General features: G+C 39.2%; 1 protein-coding gene across 5 annotated transcripts in view; it reads right to left on the reverse strand.

Moving 5' to 3' along the window:
* HEATR1 (HEAT repeat containing 1) overlaps window positions 1–23,128 on the reverse strand; it is a 52,304-nt gene that overhangs the window by 2,855 nt on the left and 26,321 nt on the right. For all 5 annotated transcript variants that reach the window (XM_014523975.2, XM_025213591.1, XM_014523974.2 and 2 more), the window contains 22 exons: window positions 22,392–22,556; window positions 21,426–21,668; window positions 19,269–19,400; window positions 18,688–18,794; window positions 17,582–17,725; window positions 16,662–16,780; window positions 16,424–16,545; window positions 14,313–14,441; window positions 12,072–12,302; window positions 10,497–10,623; window positions 9,125–9,291; window positions 7,717–7,763; window positions 6,761–6,884; window positions 6,013–6,153; window positions 5,486–5,778; window positions 4,589–4,739; window positions 4,256–4,414; window positions 3,657–3,791; window positions 2,906–3,010; window positions 2,643–2,811; window positions 1,752–1,906; window positions 1–11 (listed from right to left, as the gene is read on the reverse strand). The exon at window positions 1–11 is cut by the window's left edge and continues 154 nt beyond it. In XM_014523975.2, coding sequence (XP_014379461.1) covers window positions 1–11; window positions 1,752–1,906; window positions 2,643–2,811; window positions 2,906–3,010; window positions 3,657–3,791; window positions 4,256–4,414; window positions 4,589–4,739; window positions 5,486–5,778; window positions 6,013–6,153; window positions 6,761–6,884; window positions 7,717–7,763; window positions 9,125–9,291; window positions 10,497–10,623; window positions 12,072–12,302; window positions 14,313–14,441; window positions 16,424–16,545; window positions 16,662–16,780; window positions 17,582–17,725; window positions 18,688–18,794; window positions 19,269–19,400; window positions 21,426–21,668; window positions 22,392–22,556 — 3,176 coding nt within the window. The remainder of the gene's footprint in view (window positions 12–1,751; window positions 1,907–2,642; window positions 2,812–2,905; window positions 3,011–3,656; window positions 3,792–4,255; window positions 4,415–4,588; window positions 4,740–5,485; window positions 5,779–6,012; window positions 6,154–6,760; window positions 6,885–7,716; window positions 7,764–9,124; window positions 9,292–10,496; window positions 10,624–12,071; window positions 12,303–14,312; window positions 14,442–16,423; window positions 16,546–16,661; window positions 16,781–17,581; window positions 17,726–18,687; window positions 18,795–19,268; window positions 19,401–21,425; window positions 21,669–22,391; window positions 22,557–23,128) is intronic.

Raw genomic sequence — 23,128 nt, forward strand, 5'->3', positions numbered from 1 at the left:
ATGTTTTCTAGCTGCAGGAATAAAATGACCACATAAAGAAAGTTAACAGGGACAAATTTTTGAACACTGGTTTTAAAAAAGATCCTGTTCCCTTTGATATAAGAAACTCTTTAAAACACTGCTCAATTCTTGGTTCAATTCTCTTAACGCAGGAGACTGAAGCCCAGAATGAGATTCCCAAAGGCCAAAGCAGTGAGGAAGGACTCACGAGCTTCTGCTATAATAAAATCTCAACATTATGTTTTACAACGTTGATTTCCCTTAGATCTTTCAGCTACAAACTCCCTTTTCTGGATTAGAATTTAGCGGTGGCATTTATCGCTAGCCAGTAAAAACCTCCACTTTGATTGCTGGAGATTTTACATTTTGGTTTTGGAGAAGGAATAAATATTACTTGCAGCAGTTGGGAGAGACAGACAGGAAATGTACCATTATGCAGGCTCAAACAACTTAGGAGCAGAGGTGACTTAACTGGCACTGCAAAATTGCTTATTATATGAAAGAAGCAGGGCATGAAAGACAAGAGCAAAAGAAAAGGAGCTTGGAATTCTTGAGATTTGGGTAAGTCATTTTACAGTGGCAAAATCCCAATGAGGCAGATGGGCATATGTTTCTCCAGTTTGTAGACTGGGAAAAACTGAAGCACTATGGTTCTTTAGCTATTGATAGTAACATGCTGTGAAAACAGGGCATAACTAAGGTGAACATACATCCTGGTTTGGCTGGAACAGTCCTGGATTTTGGAGGCTGTCCCAGCAGGTTGGTGAAAATTGAAGCAAAAGTCCTGGATTGGCTGGGGTGGGGGGAGACCGTGTGGCATGCCCTGCTAGATGGTCACCTATTGCCCATGCTTAAGGACAGCCCTGACCAATGCTCACAGCCCACTGCAGGGACCAGGGAGTGGCTGTTGCCACTGCACAGAACCCAGGTGAGAGCAAGGTTTTGGTTGTGGTGGTGGGGGGGGTGGGGGAAGTGGCTCAGACCCTGCCCTGAGGAGAGCGGGAGTTGTCCCTGCTCCCAGCAGAGACCTACGTTTAGGGGGGCAGCTTCAGGCTCTGCCCTGGGACTGCAGCTTTAAATCAGGCTGGGCCAACTGGCAGTAGCAAAGGGCTGCCTGGCTGCAGCTACTGCCGCACCAAGTGCTTGCATATGCTCCCCGCACAGGATGGGTGGGAGAAGCACAGTGGAGCCATGTGCCTGGCCATGCTGACTGTGGGGATGCCATGCTCCTAGGTCTGTGGAGCCTGGCACACCCTGCACACCACCTCACCACCCTGCACACCACCAGGTACTGCAGCTAGGAACCAAAGGGTGTGCCAGATGGCCTTATGTCAGGTGAGAGGGTGCAGATTAGGTTGGGGAGGAATTACAGGGGTGCAGGGTGCAGTTTCGCAGAGAGGCAGAACAGCATGTTGCGCCAGGCAGGCAGGCAGGAGGGAAGGCACCATTGGTGCCTGCCTGCCATGCACAACATGCCACTCTGCCTCCACTGCTGTCTGCAGCAGCGCCGCTGACTTGGTAGGGGGGAGGGAACAGCATCGCAGATTTCCCATGGTCCCATATGATCATCCCAGGCATAACGATAAGCAAAAATAGCGTGGAAGAATGGAGGATTAACTTGAAGAGTGAGGCAATGCTCAGCCATAAGGAATATAATCTACATCTTAACATTCAGCAAAAACTTGAAAACAAAAGGAAAATAACTTGGGGGTAACACAGCAAAAATCTCCCCTCAAGGTGTTTGTCAATACCTGGTCAACTAGCGGCATCATCAAGGTTTCCGCTCTCTCCTTGCTCACAAAATGCTGGGTGTCAAAGAGGAAGATTTTGTACAAACAGTCCAAGATGAACTGCAGCAGTAAGCAGCTCTTCTCAGTGCTGTGCTCTGCATCAAAGAAAGCTTCATCTGCATATGGGAAAAAAAGAAAGGCATGAAATCAACATCACCTGCTCTGGTAACAACAGCAATCGGACTGTCAGAAACATGATTAGATGTTTATACAGCTTCTACTACCCCACATAAAGAGAGATGTTATTTTGCTAGCTAATTAATGCATCAATCTAACTCACAAGTACCAAATATACGATCTTTGGACTGGATGCAAAGATTTGTGGACAAATCTAGTCCATATATCCCTATGAACTGCAATGTGCAATTTGGCCTGTAGCTGATGCTTACTGTACTGACTCTTGTTGCTTACACTAATACGGTTGGGGTTGAAGGGTAATGTGCAACTCATTCTTCAGGCAAATGTGTAGCAACTTTCCAACGTGACAATTAGTAGTCCCAGTTTACAGGCTGCTGGAAATAGAATACAAAATAAAAACAGCTAATACTCTTTTTATGAAGGAAGCCTATTTGGTGTGCATTCTGTATGAACAGCCAGGGGAATTAAGGGAGAGCACTTGCACTTAGAACAATTTTTGCTACTTCCAACAGCAACCTCATGAGTGCCCTGCTTGAAGAATATTCTTTTTCTTTTTTTGTTTCCAATTGCCTCCAATAGAAGTCCTGTGGGGGCATGGGAAGGATCCTCATGGCTCCCCTAGAATTTATAAAACACTTCACTGTGAGGGAAATAGGAAACCAAGTCCTATGGACAGTGTGGGAGGAAAAGCATCTATAGTAACTGAAGACTTACCAGTTTTAGATGCATTGACTTGGTTCAGCGTGTCAGCAAAAGGCTTCACCAAATGACCTGCAAACAGGCTAAAAAGCCCCTTGAGTTTGTCTGCAATGCTGTCTGCTAACCGAAAGAATGTCAGCAGTCTGTCCTTTGAGGCGCCCTCTGTCTTGGACCAATCAAACAGCTAAAAGTGAGAGACAGATTAGCTTTCTGCTACAGGTCTGCATACTGGCAAATGAAAATGTATCAATAGTAATGGGCTAAATTTGAATTCTTACCTTGAAGAAGAGGGGTCTGAAAGAAATCTCAGAAAGCTTCATAACCATGCTAATCAGACAGTTTATAATAGGCGTCTCTGTCCTACCAACATCCTCCAGATTGTCCTAGAAAAATTAGAAGATACAATTCAAGAGCTGTAAAGACTCAGCTTTATAAACATCCTTTAACACTATATTTCACTGTATTCTATTGTATTACGGGAAAATTTGAACTGTGGTCATGTCTTATGAGGAGCTATTTTGAGTAGCAATATATAGGAGCAAATTTTATGAGGAGCAATATATAGCACTCTCAGATGCATAGTAAATGCATTTAGTAAGAACCCACCAACATATTTTTATGAAAAACTTGTAAAATTAACATCAACTAGAAAGCTATGTCCATTCTTGCTCCCTATGTAATTAACTGTGCCCATCTACAAGCAAAGTTCTGTGTAGGACTATCCATTTAATCCCACTCCTTTTCAACAGAAATCTTTTCTGCTCGTGCATTTTTTCACAGATTTTGTTTGGTCCCATCTGCAAATTATCACTGGCACAAATTCAAAAGATTTATTAAGAAAATATTAATACATATGTTTGTGGGGTACAGTGAATTCTGAGTCCAAATTCAAGGCTACCCCCATGCTACTTGGAGGGAAAAGGAGACAATTCAATTCCAGCCCCACCCCCCGAGTTCCATCTACAAAAATGCATATTTTTCCTACTTCTGCTAGCATGTTGGCATGTCTAGCAGTTCTACCAATTATACCTGTGAATGTTCTGTTCTGAAATCCAAAGCTCTAATGAAAAATGTTGTCAGCTCAGATTGATGGGAGGTAAGCTGGTCTTTGTCCATAACTACAATATGTTCCTTCAAAATGTCCATAAGAGGACCCAGACACTTCTATTAAAGATCAACAATAAAGACAGGTGTGACACCAGACAAGGGCAGAGAGAAGTATAAAGTAAACAGCATAACTAGGTGTATGCAAATTGAATTTTTAAAGTCCTGACACTTCTACTAATCAAAACTGCAGTAACAATGGTAAAGAAAAATGAGGGTTTTTTACAATTCTTTTAATGAGTTTGGTACCCCTCTCCCCCCGCTTCATTTTTTAACACAATGGCAAGTCTCAAAAGCCATTCTCCAGCCATAAAACAGTAATGAGGGTCTGATTAAAATAATCCCTAACTTGGGCACCAGGCAGATAAAGCCAGGTCTTTGGAAACAGAACTGTCACCCATCCTTGCTATTCAGCATGTGACTATGGCAAATTCTTCCTTGTTTTACCTTTTCTGATTCACTATACATTTAACAGTGTAAACGTAGTTCAGTCACATTACAGAATAAGTAAGAACATTCCTAACCTTCCAGGAATTTGCAAGTTCACTATAGCTCTTGGTTATTGCTGGCAAGAGAACTCGGGGAGCAAGCTGTGTGGCCACCGTCGTTTTCAGTGACATTACACGTTGATAAATCTGGGATGAAGGACCCATGTCTACTGCAATCCTTTCCAAGCGAATAATCTAACAAGGAACCCAAAAGCAAAAACAGTTACTAGAAGAAACACTTTTGAGATGTTCATTTTACAGTTATTGCCTTCAGCAGACCTTTGTATTCTAGGAACCAACCAATCATTATTTTTCTATAGCTTAGTTGATTCTTACTCCATCACCCATACTAAGATGGAGACAACTCACCTGTAGCAAGGAATCCAAAAGGTATGGGCTAAGGAAATGTGGTAATGTTTCCACAACCTTCAGCAGGGCAGTCACTGCACTAAGCAAGTAAATCTCATTGGAGACCAGCTCCTTTTTGTGTTTTAGTGTCTTCAGCAATGCTGGCATCAGCCTGTGAATAACCAAGTAAAACATGGAGGAAGATGAATCCCACTTTGTCAGTCACAAATTTAAAGGCAAAATTTCAGATGGAGGTTTGTCAGCTGGAATGTAGTCTAAGTACTATTTTCACCTTGAAAATGTCCTACATGTCCAGTTCTAGGAACTCTACTTTTGGCTCCTTGGGATTTTCTGTTCTATTCTGTTTCTCAGTTTTTCAAGAAAACAGTAATTTTTGGTTGAAAGACCCCACTACACTATGAAATCAATATTTTAACCAAAGTCAAGGAAATCTTTTAAAAAAGCTGTTAGTTAAAAGACCGAGGTCTACCAGAACAGACAGAACCAACTGTCGTCATGTGGAGGGTCTTCAACCAAACTGAACAAGTTACCTGTGCTTTAAATAAAATCAATCTTTCACTGAAGATAGGGGCACTTAGAATGCTATCAGATTTTTTAAAATGTTACATAGGCTCCTGTCTATATTCCCACAGAAATGATTCTGTAAGGAACTTCAGTGATTACAAAAATGGTCTGTTATAATTAATGTGTTTCATAGCTTTCTTGCCCTTAAGCACACATGAAACATGCCCAGACACTGGAATACTTTTATCTACACCTACAAAGCACACTGCCCCCTACATACAGACTGTCATTTAGTTCAATTGTACTGGACTGTAAAACTTCAGTCTTTTTTCATAATGCATTTTATTGTATGTGGTTTCTGCTGCACCAAATCCTGTTAAAAAATGCTGATACCTTGGAAGCTGAGGTATTGTAAGGGCTTTCAACGTACAAGTGACCTCAGCTATGCAGAGCAAAGCACTTCCTGTCACGTTTCTTTCTTCCTTCTTTTCTAAAGAAATCAGATCAATTGTAGCTTTCAGCACAGGCAAAAATGGCTCTGGATTCTCTGTACCAAAACATTTGCACAACAGTTTGATGCTGAACAAAGCAGTCTGCCTATTGATGGCTTGCTCTTCCTCCTCTTCAGTTATTTTATGCTGTACAATAGCCATGAGCTCTGGAACTAGGTCTAAGAGCTGCTGAATCTGAGAAAAGGAAACACACACATTAGATATGTAAACAGAAACCCAGCTCTTGTAGGTTACATTGTGTTGGTGGACCATACCTCACTATTGATAGCACTATAAGCTAGCACAAAACTAATATGTCTAAGCAAGAATCATTTTTCTGCCAGCATTACACACAACACTGTTTTCTATACTAATCTATGCAATGCTACTAAACAAAAAAAAAAGATCGGATTTAACCCTCTGCCTTACTTGGCTCTTCTGCCAACGTGTGCGCTGCTGCAACTTATTGTTCAAGAGATCCATTGCTTTACGTCTCACAGAAGGCAGCTGGTTGGTCATCAGTCCTCTAATCACAGGAATAAAGGTCTCTGTTGGCATTAAGGCATTGACCTGTAAAAAACAGAAAAAACAACTGCAACATAAACATGCCTTCCTTTTTTGTAATATCCTCTCCCTCCAATAACAGAGGCTAAACTATTATATGGTTATAATAGTTATTATATATATATATAACCATTATATGGTTATATGGTAATGAAATGAAAAAGGGATTCAGAAGAAAACCAACTGTGTTGATAACGCCATAATATTTTAACTCTAACTCCCTACAAGACCAGTAAGCCAGCTTAGCACCTGCACTGTTAAAAACCACAAATAGGCTTTTTGCTTCATTTAGATTCTTTCAAAGAAAGAGCAAGTAATCCAGTTAAAATTAGGAACTGGAAAAATTAACAGCTTTCTGAGAGCATCTCCATGGCTGATTTTTGCCATAAGGGTGCAAAAGAGAAAAATGAATGCGACAATTTACTTAATTTTATTGCTTTAGTCCTGACATTGTCAAATTAAAGTAACAGTATGATTAGGTCCCACCTTGATTGGTAAAACTTACTAATTAATTATATAATATTAAACCATCACTGGGAAAATAAAAGATAACCATCATGTTAATTACACAAAGGGAACAACAACATCAACAAGTGGGCTAATGAAAACTTACTTTATCCAGCATATCATAGGATTTATTGAGCAGAACTCGCCAAAACTTTGCTGTTGGTTTGTCTGCATTTTCTTCCACTGAACGCGCCACAAAATTTATGTAGCAAAGAACTTCTTCTAATAAGCTAGACAGAAAAACATAGAATCTTAACCAAACTATTTTATCCTGAGACGGAAAGTTCCACAGACAATAATCACCTTGGGTAGCTCTAACTACATTAGAATTAGATATAAAAGACTTATCCAATAACAGGTAAAGATGAACATGTAGATTAAAAGGAACCTATCTAGCATCCATAACATATGTATTTTCATAACAGCAAGCAATCAGAACGATTTTTTTAAGACCCTGGAGACACATGAAAATCTGAAATGAAGGGTTACACCATTTTGCGTGTCATTTTTCCTTCACTTGATTATCACTCCATTCAAGTTATACTTCCCAAAAGCCTACACTTTGAAAATTAACTGTAGAGTTCTTTTTAAACCACATCTGCAGTTACTGTAGTTTTCTTCTTCCAACAAGAGACAAGGTATTTTCCTAAGAATGAAGAAGCATAAAATACTCTGGCTAAAAAAATAAAGAGATCCCATCATCATCATCATGGGAAGTATGTACATAAGTAAAAACAGTACAATAAATAGGAAGGTCACCTAAAGTGGGAAGAACTAATTTTTTTAAACCTTCACTTGACAGGAGTAAACAAAACAAACAACAATTAAAAAAGTTCAACCAAATGAAAGCCCGCCTTTGCTTAAAAAAAAAAAAAAAAAAAAAAAAAAAAAAAATCACTGCACTGGTGCTTCAGGAAAGATTTATTTATGTATTTATTATTGTTTTTAAATGATTTATTAAAAATATTCTGACAAACATTAAGGAATCTCATCTATACGTATTCCTAGCTTGTAAAGGCTAGAAATTGGGGTAGTGGGGTGAGGCAAGGGTCTGAAATATACCTCTGCTCCAACTCCTGGATTTCTTCAGCTTCACCGCATTCAACTATCTGATTTAAAAATAAAGGAAAAAAAGGATGGTTGTTAGTAGGGTTGTGCGAAGCTTTGGTTGCTGATTCGATTTGGAGGAGATTCGGCGGCCAAATCTCTGAATCCGAATCGAATTGGGAGACCCTTGAATCTCTCCAAACCGATTTGGAGAGATTCAACTGTAGACACAGCGTTATATGTTTTTTCTATGTACCTTGAGCTACCAGGCAGCTCATGAATGCCGAGATGGTGGGGTGGATGAAGCATCCTACGGGAGAACAGGGGGGTCCCCCGTGCACTCGGCGGTGAACCCAGAAGCGGACCAGAAGTACTTCCGGTCCACTTCTGGGTCCACCACAGAGCATTCAGGGGACCCCTCCAACTGGTGCTTCCTGGGTCTGGGGGGGTACCCAGTGTCCCCCCGTGGCCAATTGCCGAGCCGTGCTCCTGTGGGACACTCCGTCTGCCCCACCATCTTGGGGTTCACGAGCCACGCTAGGTACCTTAAGGTATGTAGGAAAAACATAAAGCTGTATCTATGGCTGAGTCGCTGATTCTCCGAATCAGAATCGAATCTTCAGATTCGGCTGAATCAAATTGGGACAGTGATCCAGTCAGCAAATCGAATCACTGTCCCCAGAACTGGGCCGAATCCGAATCCAAATCGAATACAGGCCACTTCACCCACCCCTAGTTGTTAGGATTCTATCACAGTCACATGTTAGATGCATTTTAATGAGTAGTGCATAAACATCTGAATGTAGAATTAATTAAATGTAAAATTAATTCTAGGAGGAAACCTGGGAGATTCAGCCAGATACTATTTTAATATTTTTATAGTACATTTAGTATCTGTGAACTAATGACACCACAGATAAGTAACTGTATCTAGTGTCCTTCAACCATTTTTTTAGCTTGCTTTGTATTTTAAGGTTTAATGGTATATGTTTTTCATTCCTAGTTTTACCAATTTAAACACTGGCTTGAGCATCTATAAGTCAAGGGCACTTTGTTTTTGTACGTAGATGTGCGCGATAATGATCATGCTAATGTAGTCTGTGAGTGAAATCCTGGCACCAATATGTCACTGTCAATTTTGCCACCGACTTCACTAGGGCCAGGATCCAACCGTCTTTGTTGTTCAATCATGTACATTCGGTTAGAAAGAGCTGCACAGGAAATCAATTTATTAACAAACTACTAAGAAAGGCTACCGAACTGTGCAAACAGGAAAGTCAGTCAAATATACTGGAGAACTTGTGTCGTTTTATGCTCCTCTTTCACGTCATTAGAAAGAAAAGTAAACATCAAAACAAAAATCAGCCTTGAAGCTATTAAACATGGAGCTGGGAACAGTTTAAACGGAGCCTCCCACGATTACCTTTTTCACAAACCTCTCAGAAGCCAACAGCTGTGCCGTGAAGGAGACAGACAGAAATTTAAAATGTCGCAGTTGCTTGTCTGAGTGGGACTCCACATTGAAAAGTTGCCCTTCTTGATCCTGCACTTTTGTTTTACGTGTTCTTGGTTTTTTTGGTCCAGGATCATCTGTTAAAACATCCCCAAATAAATTTGTTTTCTCAGCGATGGCCAAGAGAAAAGCTTTTTGGTTGACAATTATAGCAAACTGTAATCAACTATGTTTAGCACTGAAGGACAAATGTGCCCTGACCTGTTCAGCAATGTATGGTGAAACATGATTAATTGAAACTTCCAGTCCCAATCTTACAGACCTCAGTGGCACAATTTACATGGTCTTCAACAAAAGCAGTGGTTGTGCAAGAATAGAAGCAGCAGAGCCTAGACAGTCTGCTGCTTTTTATATTTTTCAATAGACCCTCCTAGAAAATGCTGTCTGAAGTTCTTGGCTCCATCTCCCATCCTGTTTTTCATGATCTCAACAGTACTATACTACAGGCATGACAAGAGGTAAAGGCAGAGGAGAGGTACCATCATCCTGAACTTCAGCAGGCTTTCTGCCAATGCCACTGATCTGGCACAGCAACAGAATCGTCTCCAAGTGAAAAAGCAAGCATTGCTGTAATATGTGGCCATTTTCATTTCCAATTGCTTGGGAAAAATGTTGAGATGGTGTTCAATTTTTTTTGCATTTTGAATTTTACCACCTCCTTTTGTCAAATGCAAAAACTACTGGGCCTTCTGCCCCAAAAATGATGGAATGGAAAAGACTGTTAGGGGAAGGGTGACAAATCTCAAGTTCCACACCTATATCGAGATGCTACCCCTTTGCTGAAAAACCTATATAAACATTAACGATACAGAAAAAACCCTTAAAAACCTTTTAAATAATGGATTAAAATGCACATATCATCAGGACATGCTTTTCACAAGGGCTGCTCCCTCACAAACCTGCATTTAAAAACAAAACAAAAGAACCCTAGGTACATTAAAATTAACCATGTAACCTGATTCACTTAGAAGAGCAGACCTACAAAGCAAATCCACACTAAATTACAGTTTAGAGTGCATAGATTGAAATTCTCATCAGTGACCCCTTTTTACAGTAATTTCTTTTGAGACTCTTACTGCAACCCACAAATAAAAAGTACAGTTTGGCCCCAAATAATCTGGAATTAAACTTTTGAAAAAAAGAGGTATGCACTGCTTAACTGCAGCTATAAGAGAAATGTAATTAGTGTCACTTTGCATCCCTAAAAACTTAGTCAACAAAAGTTACAGTAAGACTTGCATGCGCTGGTTGGTTCTGCAAAACAAACTTGTTTGATGGTTACCTTCTTTATTCTCTGGGAGTTTCGTTAAATACTGGATTATTTTCATCAAGCTCTTGAACTGACACTGTACATTAAATTCGCAATAGATGGCAATCCAAAATTCGACATCCGTCTCCAGAACAGTATCCTGGTTAGGAATTAACCCCCCGCCCCCCCAAAAAACATGTTTAAAGAGCTAGTAACCAAACAAAAAACTTTTCTAATTGAATGCATGTGAATATTCAGTTGCTTCTAGGGCTTCTACCAAGGGAACAGCAGCAGAAAACATTTTGGCAGGCACGAGCTCGCTGGAAATGGACTGAGACAACCAGCTTATTTCATATGCAAAACTTTACCAAAGACTCATTTGGCAGTATCATCTTAGCTGGATCTGAACCAGTGACTGATGGTGAAACCTATTATATAGAGCCCCTGTGCTATTTTGTGGCCAAATAAAACATTTATTTTAGTCAGAAAAAAAAAAAAAAAAAAAATCAAATCCACTTTTTATTCTTTTAAATTGGGTTAAATTTTCTTTTTATAATACCCAAGACAAAACTATTGTCTTTCTAGGTATAGATTAAAAAGAAAAGCCATTCTAGCCCTTTTTGCTGATTCTCAGAGTCAAAATTTATGTAATAAAACTGAATCCCTCAAAGAGAACAAAAATAATATAACAGCAGCAACAAGAAAAGATATTCAAAGCAGAGAGCCCTTCCCAATTTTCAACAGGTTCTACATAACCAACATCAATTGACTTCCAATTTCATTAAAGAATTAATCAGCAGTTTTGCTAAATTTTCTCCAACATGTTATGAAAAATTACAACAAGAATACTATGGAAATATTATAGAAGCTCTATCAGCAGAATAACTAATGGCTCATTAAAAAGGAATATTTTGAATATCTAAGTTACTTGGCAACATATATGCTGTTTTTCAGTTTTTTGTATCTACATCATCCACCCTGCACAATGAAACAGCTGCTTTACTTTTTGAATAAATTTTATGTTTGGGTTCAAAAGCTTGTTGGGGAATGTGAAAAGTAAATTTCAGTGAAGTTTTTAATTGCCCCCTTTAAAAATAAAAGGACCTCTGAATTTTGAACTGGAAACCATCCTAAGTCTCCCTTTAACTTTCTGTACAAGCTATGTACTTTTTGCTGTATCTAGCTGCAGCAGCATTCATCTATGTAATGATAGGAAACATGGAAAGGGCGTTCCTGGGGACATGTAACAACAAACATTACAAATTGGCCTACACTACACAATAGAGCATCTCTGTACATGTCTCTAGTCAAACCAGGCTATACTATGGTTTATTCTGGCTTGTGTAGAGGAAAGAAAAAATATTTTATTTCATACTGAACGGCCAGGTAAGAAAGAAAATATCCACGTTAAAATGTTTTTTTGATTAAGTCTCTCTCTTCAGGACAGGTTTAACCAACAAACATGTTCACCATTAGTTATATTTGTATGGCAGATAGGGACTTTATTGCTTTGTTTCTAAAGGGAAAAATAGATGAAACGAATAGAATCTATGCATCATTCTGACTACATATATTTACAAGAGAAGAGTTCATCTTTCTCATTCTAACCTTTTCTCCACTGTTGGCTGCAGTCGCTGTTTTGGTCACATGCTGTTCAAACAGTAGCACCAGAAGAACCCAGAGGAATCGATCCCCTCCCAATGTATCAACCAGCTGTGCCAGGATGGGCAGGCGTCTGTGTTCAGGTACATGAGGCAAGGCATCCACAAACACACGTATTACTTTAATTACTACCTCCTCCACACCCCTCGAGGTCTCTGGAGAGCCACCATCATCAGCCTATCACCAAGGCAGTAAGTTAAAATGTTAGAACATATTAACCTAAAGAGACTTCTCCCATGCACACAGAATGATTACAGAAGTGGAAATCATTCTTGTGAGCCAAACAGATCAAACCAAGACTTCCACCAAACATTACAGTCTTGAGGCAAACACCTTTCTATCTTAAAGAAGTCTCCACCTGTTTAACTGTTCAGTCCCTAGTGCAGCTGCAGTCCACCAGCACACAGTACTGGTGCAAAATGTTACAGTAGCGCAATTTTTCTTAACATAGACAAGCCCTTACATACCAGGCATAGTATTTATTATTGTGAGTAGCCACCTCAAGAAACAAATCAGAACTAGAAACTGTTTAGTAGTAGGTCCTTGCAGAATACAATCCTTCAAGAATAATTACAAAATACCCAAGGGCCTGATTAGAAACTACGAAGACAAAGGAAATTCAGAGCAATAGAACAAATTTCAGAGTAGCACTCATTACCCTTCTTCACACTCATTTAGAAGAGGACAAAAATTGGATCAACTTGAAACCAGGCTATTAATCCTGCAACCACAGTCTTTTTTTTTTTTAAAACAACAAAGTTTTGTGCTTTTAAAATGTTACTTAAAACAGCATTCAATCACTGAATTTTCATGCAGATTTTATGGAATATTTTTCAATTAAAATTGGGTGGATTTGCAAAAGCATCTGGCATTACCTGAAGTCAATAATAGTTTTTTCAAGGGTGACCCAATGCTGAGCACATGGAAATCTTACCTTCAGCATGCATTTCAATTTTTCCTTCAAATCTTACTCTAACATGCTCATAATTTGGTAGGCTTTACAGAATATCTATACTCACTAACATACAGCAGTCTACATGCAAAACGGACATTCATATCTGCATATAAAAAAATTGTTTTTCTGGTAACGTAAAAAGCCACTATTCTGTAAGTTCCAAATGACTTAAGAGTTTTCTGGAGAACAGTTTGATTTTTTTTAAAGACAAACAATACAAAAGGTAAAATGGCTTTGTATTCCTTTAATGTGTTTGAGCATGGAGGAAGCTTGCAACACGGAACTAGAAAAAATTCTTGTACTTGTTTTCCCATTAGAAAACAAGAAAAAAAATCTTGTGCACTGTATATTTTTCTCACAGAAATCAGCAAACAAGAGAACTAGTAATATTTATTAGACTAGAAAATGCACAAACAAACCCTAACTGATGGAAAATGCTTTTACTCAAGCTTATTTAAAAAAAAATTGGGGGGGGAGGCAGGAGGAAGGGTTGGTTGTTTGGTTTGATTTAAGCCTATTTAACTCAAATGGCTAAGAAAAGAGAAAGAAAAAGAAAGAGCGTGAATGAGTGCAAAATGGAAGAAAAGAAATATTGGTTAAAGATCTGACATTCTCACTTCCTTCAAATAATGGCTGAAAAGCTCAAACTGTGTATGTGATTGAGCTATCCAGCAAAAACAGGATAGATCAGATCTTGCTCCTGAGACTTCTATGGCAAAAAGCTAACTCCTTCCTCCCCCCAGACACACACATCCCATGTCTTTAAGAAGTGCTGTGCACAAAGAAGGCATAACCCTCTCCAACTACAGCTCACATTTACAATAAAGATGCTTGTGGACTAAAAAAATTTAAGTAACTTATTTAGGAAAAAATATGGTGTTTTAATTAATCTCTACTAGAGTTTTTAAGCAGGTCACTGCAAAACCAAAACCAAAACCAAAACATGTTTCTGACTAGGTATGCAGGAATCTTCTCCATTTCACCTTTGATAAAAACCATTTTTGACTCCTGTAGTTATAAAGCATGCTTTCCCAGTTTACTTTTTGCTGGACTCCAGCTGGCTGACCAGGCTACTCTGGTCTGTTGATACCCAGTAAAAAGCCATGCTATAATATATTCTCCATCAATATTATAATTCAGCTACAGCTATAATTCAGCTGTAGTTTTTTTAAAATGCCTGACTGCACTGTTTACAGCCTTCTCCCATCTAGTAACGAATGAAAACATCTTACCTGTATGAGAGCAGGAATAACCATTTTCACCGTTTTACTAATTACTTGGAAACTGTAAGTGTCATCTAGACGCATGACATTTGCCCCCATGAAAGTAAAAATGGGCATGATGTTGTGGAGAACTTTATCCTGGAAAACAAAAGACAGTAGAGATTTCAGTTTTAGTCACTACTATCTGTGTAATTTTTTTTTCTTGCTTTTTGCAATATAAAACTTTAAGGCATTTGAACCCTTTTACATCTGGATAAGTTTTTAACACATTTCCTAATATTAAGATATCTAAGAAAAAGGAAGGAAAGAAAGGAATTGTCTAGTAACTACTTTTTTTTTTTTTTTTAAACTGACTAGATTTCCAGTTTGCTGTGTCCTTATAAACTACCGTGTGGCTGTGCTAAAGAACATGTAATATTTTGCGATCCAGACAAATGTCTAAGGATTAAAGAGAGAAAACAGCTATAATCTTCTGTGTTCATACTGTCATGTACAATATTATCTATGGTGAAATTTTCAAATGCAGCCAGTTTCCACTGAAAGTTGACCAAAGTGGACAACTTGCTGTCCTCTGAAATACCTGAAATTCGAGAGAAGATACCAAGAAATATGATTTTAATAATCTGCTTAAAATATACATTTTCTGATTTCTTCTGGCTGAACAGAACCACAACATTACTTTAAAAACAGAAAGTCAATTTGAGATGTCTACTCTTTTCAGTTTAACTTCATTTTACAGCATGATAGCTTTAAAGCCAAGGGAAATCTGAAAATAAAGTCATCTTGTTAAAGCCCATATGTCATTAGTTTTATAAGATCCCATTGCAAAAGTCTATGAAGAGGTTTCCTATTCAGACTTAACAGACAGAAGGAGCATTTCTAGTTTAGAAAGACAGTTAATACCCAGGCCAAGACCTTCCTCTACTTTGAACAGGGTAACTAGAGAGTGACCCAGTATTTAAGGACGGAAGCTGGGTTGTAGTAAAGCCAGTGATATAACAGAGGTAACTTTAGCAATGTGACAGTGATATGATATTCAAACTTAATTCTACAATGGTCCAATAAGTTTCATTTTTGGTTTGGGAAGAAAGCAAGTTCTTTAAACTTGTAGACTGAGTAACAGGAGAGAGCAAAAATATGCCTTTATATACAGATACACTTTAACAAATTTTACATAAACTGAAGAGAATTGTTAAAAAAAATTAATATGTTAAAACCATTCTATAAAAGACAGGAGTGCTCAAGCCCCAGCCTGCACGTCAGATCCAGCCGATGGAGCAATTTCATCCATCCCAGAGGGGCTCCACACAGGACTGAAAATTTGGCAGTAGGGTAATGGTGGCAGTATTAATTGTCACTCCCAAATTTTGGGCTGGATAACACAGCTTTGTACACTAAATCGTAGCAGTGTGCAGGGCCAGGCCAGGTCATGGTGGAATCTGGGCTCACATGGCCAGGCTGATGTGCTACCAGATCTAGGCACAGCCTGACCCAGTGGTATTCAGTTGGCCTGCAGGGCCAAAAAGTTGAGCACCAATGGCATAAACAAGTTTCAACCTATACAGGGGAACAACGGCTTCAGAACCAGGTTTCAGAGACTTGAAAATTTACAAAATTAAATTGTTGCATAGTCACTGCTGCACAAGACAGAAACCTTTAAAGAATATCAGTTGCTGTCAATGCAGCCTACATGCTCCTCTCAGCTACACAGTGTAAAGGGGAAAAATAAGAAAGTCAGGCATGAAGGTTCTGAGTATAGCAGGAGCATGTTGAGCCACTTAACCCAAAGGAAGCAATGTCTTGATGAAGAGCACTCCGTTTTTAGGAAAAATCTTCCAGTCTAGATGGGCATTTTCCTTGGAAGAAAGGAAAAATTACAGCCCATAATAATTAGAGATTAAAGTCTCACAACCAAGTATCATTTTGCTTTTTAAATAAAAAAAAAAAAAGGAAGTAGAAATCTCTTTGAAAAATAAGCAGTGTTAACTTGCAGCCTCCGGTTCCTTTCACAAAAGTTTTCTGCGCTGTAGACTTCTATATCATCAAGCTTTTCTTTTCTTCCCTTCTCTAAAAGGCAGAGGAAAGAGAAGGTTTGCTAATAGCCCTTATGCCCTACTTACTGGAAACATGCCAGCTACAGCTCCAAGCAGTAGCAGTGCATGATGATGCGTCTGAGGCATTTCCGATACCCTGATGCACTGAACTATCAGCTCCACATTGAATTTTTCTTTATCAAGAATATCTGCAAAAGGGAAAAATAATATATTTTTTGCGTAATATTTTTTAAATGATAAAAAGAACTTTTAAATTCCTGAAGACAGAAATGTAGAAACCAAAACAAGAACCTGTGATTTTTACCTGACTGGATCCTGCTGCCATCTGGGGATAGTTTCTGACAGATGTTTAGCAAACAGCTAAGGATTAGCTGCTTTGTATACTCTAGATTTTCTTCTTCTGATGTGGAAGGCTCCAAACATCTACAGATTCAGGAGGGAGTTGGGGGTAGGTGGAAACAAAATTGAGAAAAATATGTAAAAGTAAGTAATGAACTAAAATTCAAACCAAGGGAAATTTTTTTTAACATGAAGACTGGTAAAGTTTGAGACTGCTGTAAAAGCAAGGTTACTTTTTCAGAGTCCATGGACAACAAAAAACCCCCAAACTTTCCTACCTTATCCCCATGTCTTTTTTTTTTCCTTTTAAAAAACTAAAAAATTGAAAATATGGACAGCTTGTAATTTTTCTTCATTATGGGTTCATTCAAAATAATTACCATTGTGCAGGAGGATTCGACTTGAATACTTAAACATCAGTGAAAGAAAAACTTAATTGAAACACCCACTTCCCTCTGCAGATCTGAGGGTTTCAAATTTACATTGTAACTTTTAAGACAACTTAATGTTTGAGAGTCATGTGCCTGTAAAGTCTTCAGGAGAGTACTGAAAGAAAACATTTGGACATGGGGCCAAGCTGGAACCAGCGGTAATCTTGTCGTGCTGTCCCTAAACAGGGCAATACTACCATTTTCTGGAAATCATCTCCTGCTAGCCTCATATGATGTGTCACAGGAGTATCACCCCAACCATAGGCTGGCACTGCCATTGTACGAGGTTTTAGGAAACAAGCTATGCCCCTCTGAACCCTTGGTATAAGAAATAAAATTGCTAGTCCACATATGAAAAGCTAAACATTTTATTTCACTCTCACATACTAACATTTTACACACTGTTTCCAAGGAGAGAATGCATAAGGACTTATGTTTAATAAGGCACCATTACCTGGCTAGCAGGTTAAAAAGTGTAGGGACCAGTGCCTGAGGATGTTTGAGCTTCTTCTTATGCTGTAGTAGTTCCAGAATGAGTGTGATCCTCTGCCAATTCATGCTCCTTGTTTCCTGAACTGATTCTCCATCTTGAGGCTTTCTAGAAAAAAATTGAAAAGCAGTGAATAAGGACACACTCATGGAAAGTAAAATGAAAAACACAATTTAGCACAGCATGCAATAAAAAAAAATTACATGTACAGTTCGCCAAGTTTTCACATAGCACACAAACATCTCTTTGGTATTGATCTAAGTAGAGATGATGATAAAAAATGTGTGACCTTTCAAACAGAAATACAATCTGAGTGCACATAGCAACAAAAAATAGACCCAGTTAAAAAACAAGAAAAAGGCAATGGGCGCATTCCTAAATACAACCCCATTATTCTGCAACAGGTTCCAGTGACTGACATCCCTGTCTAAGTTGAATCAGTTGATCGAATGTTGACCTGTTTGTCATTGGACAGTGATCTCATTACAGAGATTGACTGCCAGTTTATAGCTAACCAAGGATGGAGAAGCCAGTCTCTGACAAATAATCTAGTGAGCCAGGTGACTGGAAAAGGAGAAAGAGGAGCAGGAGGAATGATTAACTAAAAAGAGATTTTTTTCCCTACTGTAGTTACTGAACTTATAAATACGATTAAATCTTACCCACTAAAAAAAATAGTGAGATGCAAGGTTTTAATCTTTTGCCCTAGCTTTTTGCATATTTCCCAGACAATTAGGGGTAAGGCTTTAACCTTAAAAACTTAGCCACGTGCACATAACTAAATCCATTCATTTTCTTTACACAAACATTTAAAGTTAAAACGCACACAAAAATTTATTGTAGCCTGATGTGTGCATCAAGCTCAACATAAGAATTCAAGAGTCACATATGAAGGATTGGCTTCTTTTCTGCCAGTTAATTTTCTCAAAATAATATGGGCAGGGTGTATATCCCTGTGGCCCTTGGGTTTTTTCCCCTACAAGAGTAGATGCAGTCTTATCTGTAGTACTAAATATTTAGTATTCCAATACAAAAACAGACAGCCCATTCTCTATCCCTATGCTCTCTACCTCTGTTGCTGCATTTTCTGCCTTCTTGTTTGCTGAACGGTAGCCGGAACTTTGGCTTTTTCGGGAGGCTCCAATTCTACACTCATCTGCTCAGCATCAACGGAAATCTAAAATAAAGTATAAAAAAACCAAACTAATTACATAAGGATTGCACTAATCCAGCCACCTATCCAGGTGCCTGCCCACTTATTTGCCAAAATGAGAGATCATTTTTAAGTTATGTATTACGATAAACTGCTATATTAAAACCAAAATTACAACAAACATGGTTGGGGAAAATGCTTCTGGGTTTTCTCCAACTACTTTTTCAAACATAGTGGAATGTTCCTCCTTTCTCTGAAATTTATTCTTGCAGTATAACAAGTGCTGTTAGGATTCACATAAATTTGATCTACATCTTTTAGAAAACTGTTAAAATGCACCTTTAACACCTGCTTATTCAATTATATTACATGGCTTTTTTATTTCTGATTACATCATGTTATGAATTGCTTAAGCAATAAAAATAATTACCGATGCAACCGGGAACCATCTTTCCATCTCTTGAACAGATTCCCAAATCCCAAGAGTCTACAACTTACCCCTTTAAAAACACTGCTAATGGTCTGGGCACAGCGTGGGTTTTTGCAGTTTACTAGTAAATCAAACAATACTTTTAGAAGCTTCTGTTGCATGTTCCCATTTTTCACTGCAGCAAAGAATGGCTTAGTAATCTATTAAAAAAAAAAAAAAAAAGTATTTAAAATGAAGCCAACATGGATTTGGGTAACTTTTTTTTTTTAATGGCAAAATGTAAAATTCAAAATTTCAATCAGATTTACATACAATTTGTTATAAACACACACACACACACACACACACTATTTACATACATGCATGTTAAAACATACACAAGTAAACATGTAATATGTATATACAATTAATTTTCACATGCACATACACACGCACACAGAAATAATGTATATATTTTTACATACTATAAAGTATACACATTATATACTATGCTATGTGTAGGATAATTAAAAAGTGTATTCATTCATGAATACTTTTAAGATACCCTACAGGCATGTTAACATTTAATCTATTCCGGATTGATGCAAAACTGCTGCTCTGCTTTTATAACTGTAATATAATACGTTCTGCTGGAGGGCCGCTTAATGAACTTTGGTGAGCTGTTGAGGGCCACAAGGGTAGCCCTGCCCCTTGACAGGGGGCCCCATCCCCTAGTTGCCATCTTGGGACTGGAAGTCCTGCCCCCTAGCCCCTGACCTTTGCCTCCAGAAGCCTTTCCCCTTGCCTCCAAAAGTACTCCTTATTGGGGGGGTGAGGAAGGAGGGCAGAGGGGACTTGCCATTTGAACCAGAAAAAAAAACAATTCATATACTAAAGGTCAAACATCTTGTGTAACATATTGTAATTTTATTACCAAAAATATTTTTGTCATGATTTGTGTTTGTGTTGTGTGTATAGAGGTGATTGCACAATAGCTCAAAAATAAAGTCTTACTCTTGTATATTGTAGTTGGGGGAGCGCATAGGTGGTGTGTGTGTGTGTGTGGGGGGTGCCTGCTGGCAGCAGCGGCAGCAGCAGTAGCAGGCAGTGGGCCTTTGGAGCATTTGTGGTCCACACAGGTGCTACTGCCTGGTGGTGCGCAGCTCCAGCCAGAGCTGCATGTGGTGGCGAAGAGCACAGCCAGGCTGGCCTGCCTTTATCGCGCTGGGTTCCCCACAGTGCATATGCAGCCTCCAGCATTTGCGTGTCACTGGAAGAAACCCTGAATAATGGAGCCAGCTGCCTTTCCTGTTCCCTGCTTCCATGGAAGCAGGAGACAGAGCTACCTGCCACTTCTGGCAGAGTCCCGGCGGCTGCACATGGCAGGGAAGGCAGCTGGCTCCATCATGCGGGGCCTACCCCAGTGGCACGTGAGTGCAGGGAGCTGCACATGTGTTGTGGGGAGCTCCACATGATAGAGGTGGACTGGCTGGGCTGCATGAACAGCACATGCCCCCAGCAGCTGGGTGGGGGGCATGGCTGCACCAGCAGGGGCAGGAGCGCAGCAGTGGGGAGCGGGGAGCTCCTGCAGATGCTGCCGGAAATGAAGAGGAGTTGTTGGACACCGGGGAAGCTGAGTAGGTCCTCCAGCAGCTGCAGCAATGCCATCAGCAGCTGCACCCAGAAGCTCCATGCTGTCTGGTCTGGATCCTTCCATGCACAAGGGCAGGAGCAAGGCGCATGGGTCAGGTGGGGTACAGTTTGTTGGTGGGTGCCCATGAACCAGATGAAATGGCCTGGTGGGCCAGATCTGGCCCACGAGTCATATTTTGCCCGCCCCTGAACTAAGTGAACAACTGCCAAAAAAAGCTATTTCTTGCTTGCTACATCTTCTTAACATTAGGCTTTTTGTTTTACAAAGAGATTTTGAAATAGAGCTACAGCACCTACTGGTAAAAAGTAAAAAAAACTGGAGCAACAGCAACATAGTGCAACCCTGAAACCTTTCTTTATTAAAAAACAAGCTAAAAGAGGAAAGAAATCCTGTTTCCCATCCAATATGCTTACTTGAATCGTCCATTTGGAAAACATTTCAAGAGACCTAAGTGGACTTTGGAAACAAACAAAGAAAAAAACCAGTTCTAAATCTAAGGCCTTGAAAGAGTTCTTTTAAATTCACTAACTATGCTGAAAAAGAAAATACATTTTTTCATAACAAATGAAAACCATCTTTCAGAACCCCCTACCTGCCCAAGTGCTGTGATCTGGAGAGTTGGAATGTCTTTGTAGAGCTCCTTTGTAGTGTGAAGACTTTTAATGAACAAATCCAGACACTGCTGATTCTTGCACAAGAGGGCAGCTGAATGTTCATTGTATTTCTCAAGGATGAGATGCAGAAGAAGCACCTCATCTTTCAACACTGTCTCAGGATCTTTCAGGACTTTCTCCAGCAACCTGTCTATTGCAGGTAACAGATGGAAAAGAACCACCTGCAAATGGAAAACATTTCCATTTCAGAAGCGGGATTTCATTTTAGCACAACAGTAATCTGTAATATAATACTGCACATTACTTTTTACATTACACTTCTAGAAAAGGAAAAAGCAAAGCTTCTGCTTAAGGCAACCACAGGCACATGTGTGCTTATAAGAAGGACCATTCTTTTCTAGAAAAGAAAGACAAAGGATTTTCCCAAGAAGATTTTGTTCTGTACTGTTAAGCAATTTTACTTCTGACTCTAGTGCAGAGTCCTGGACCCCCCAAAAATTCCATACAGAGCAAGGAAACTGTTTCAATAATCTTTGATTTAGATTTTTGCAACCTTTACCTAGCACAGGTCAAGTGTCACAGGGTGCCCTGCGTATAACATGCAGCAGTTCAGGAAGGAAGCAGGCAGCATGGTGGCAGATGGTGCAGGAAGCAAAGAGCAGAGTAGCAGATCAGGCATAGAGCAGAATGGTGGATTGGGCAAGGGATCAGAATAGTGTGGGCTTAATTTGTGGCACACCTGCCAAAAAGATTGGCCCCCATTTACCTGTCATATTGTTAGAAGTATTAGCCAAAAATACATCAGTTAGTCAAATGTAACAAAGCTATCGCAGCTAAATAATAATCGCATCTTCCAATTTCTGCACATTTCAACCAACTCCCATCAGTTTACAAAACGGTCGTACTCATAAATCAAATAAAAAAGCTGAAAAGTTCATACGTACCTCACCATTAACTGCATGAAGAATTTTCATCAAATTCCTTGCAATATATGATGGACAAGTGGGGACTTGTACACAATCGAGTAGGTGTTTCAAAGCTTCTGACAATTTCTGTTGGGATTTTTGTTCACTTTGTGTCTGCAGCTCCTTAAACAGGCCTCCTAGGCTCTAGTCAGAAAAATAAGAGTTAACATATTAAGAGTTAATAAAAATTCCAAAGAGCTATAACAAAAGTGTAAGTGAATGCAATGCAAGACAGATCTGAACAAACAAAATTACTCATTCATTTTTAAGTCATTTAGTTAATTTTTCCCTTCCATCATAAGCAAACAATGTCTCTTACCTGATATATATATCCAAATTCCTTGTACATAAATAATTAAGCAGAACAAATAGGCTTTTAGGAGTATACAAATACCGACTATCTAAGAAAGCATTAGTAAATGGTTTACTGATACTGGAAAGAACCCCCGCAAGAGAATCTGTATGTGCTTGGGATTCTCTTCCTTCACCATCATTTTCATCTGTAGGATTATCTGTGGGAAGAGGCTTTAATGTCTATTCCATTTGCCCCTTAACATACTTGTCTATGTGGAGGAAGATATTCAGACTCTTAGGCCCTATTTTTCCAAAAAAAATAGCAACCTGTTGGGAATAATATCTGGAGGAGGACTTGTGGGATACCTTTCCTCCTAGTGGACCTCAGAAGAGTTATCTGGGAATCCCTGAGAAAACTTAAC

Source organism: Alligator sinensis, unplaced genomic scaffold (genome assembly GCF_000455745.1).
Source record: "Alligator sinensis unplaced genomic scaffold, ASM45574v1 scaffold93_2, whole genome shotgun sequence".
Taxonomy (NCBI): domain Eukaryota; kingdom Metazoa; phylum Chordata; order Crocodylia; family Alligatoridae; genus Alligator; species Alligator sinensis.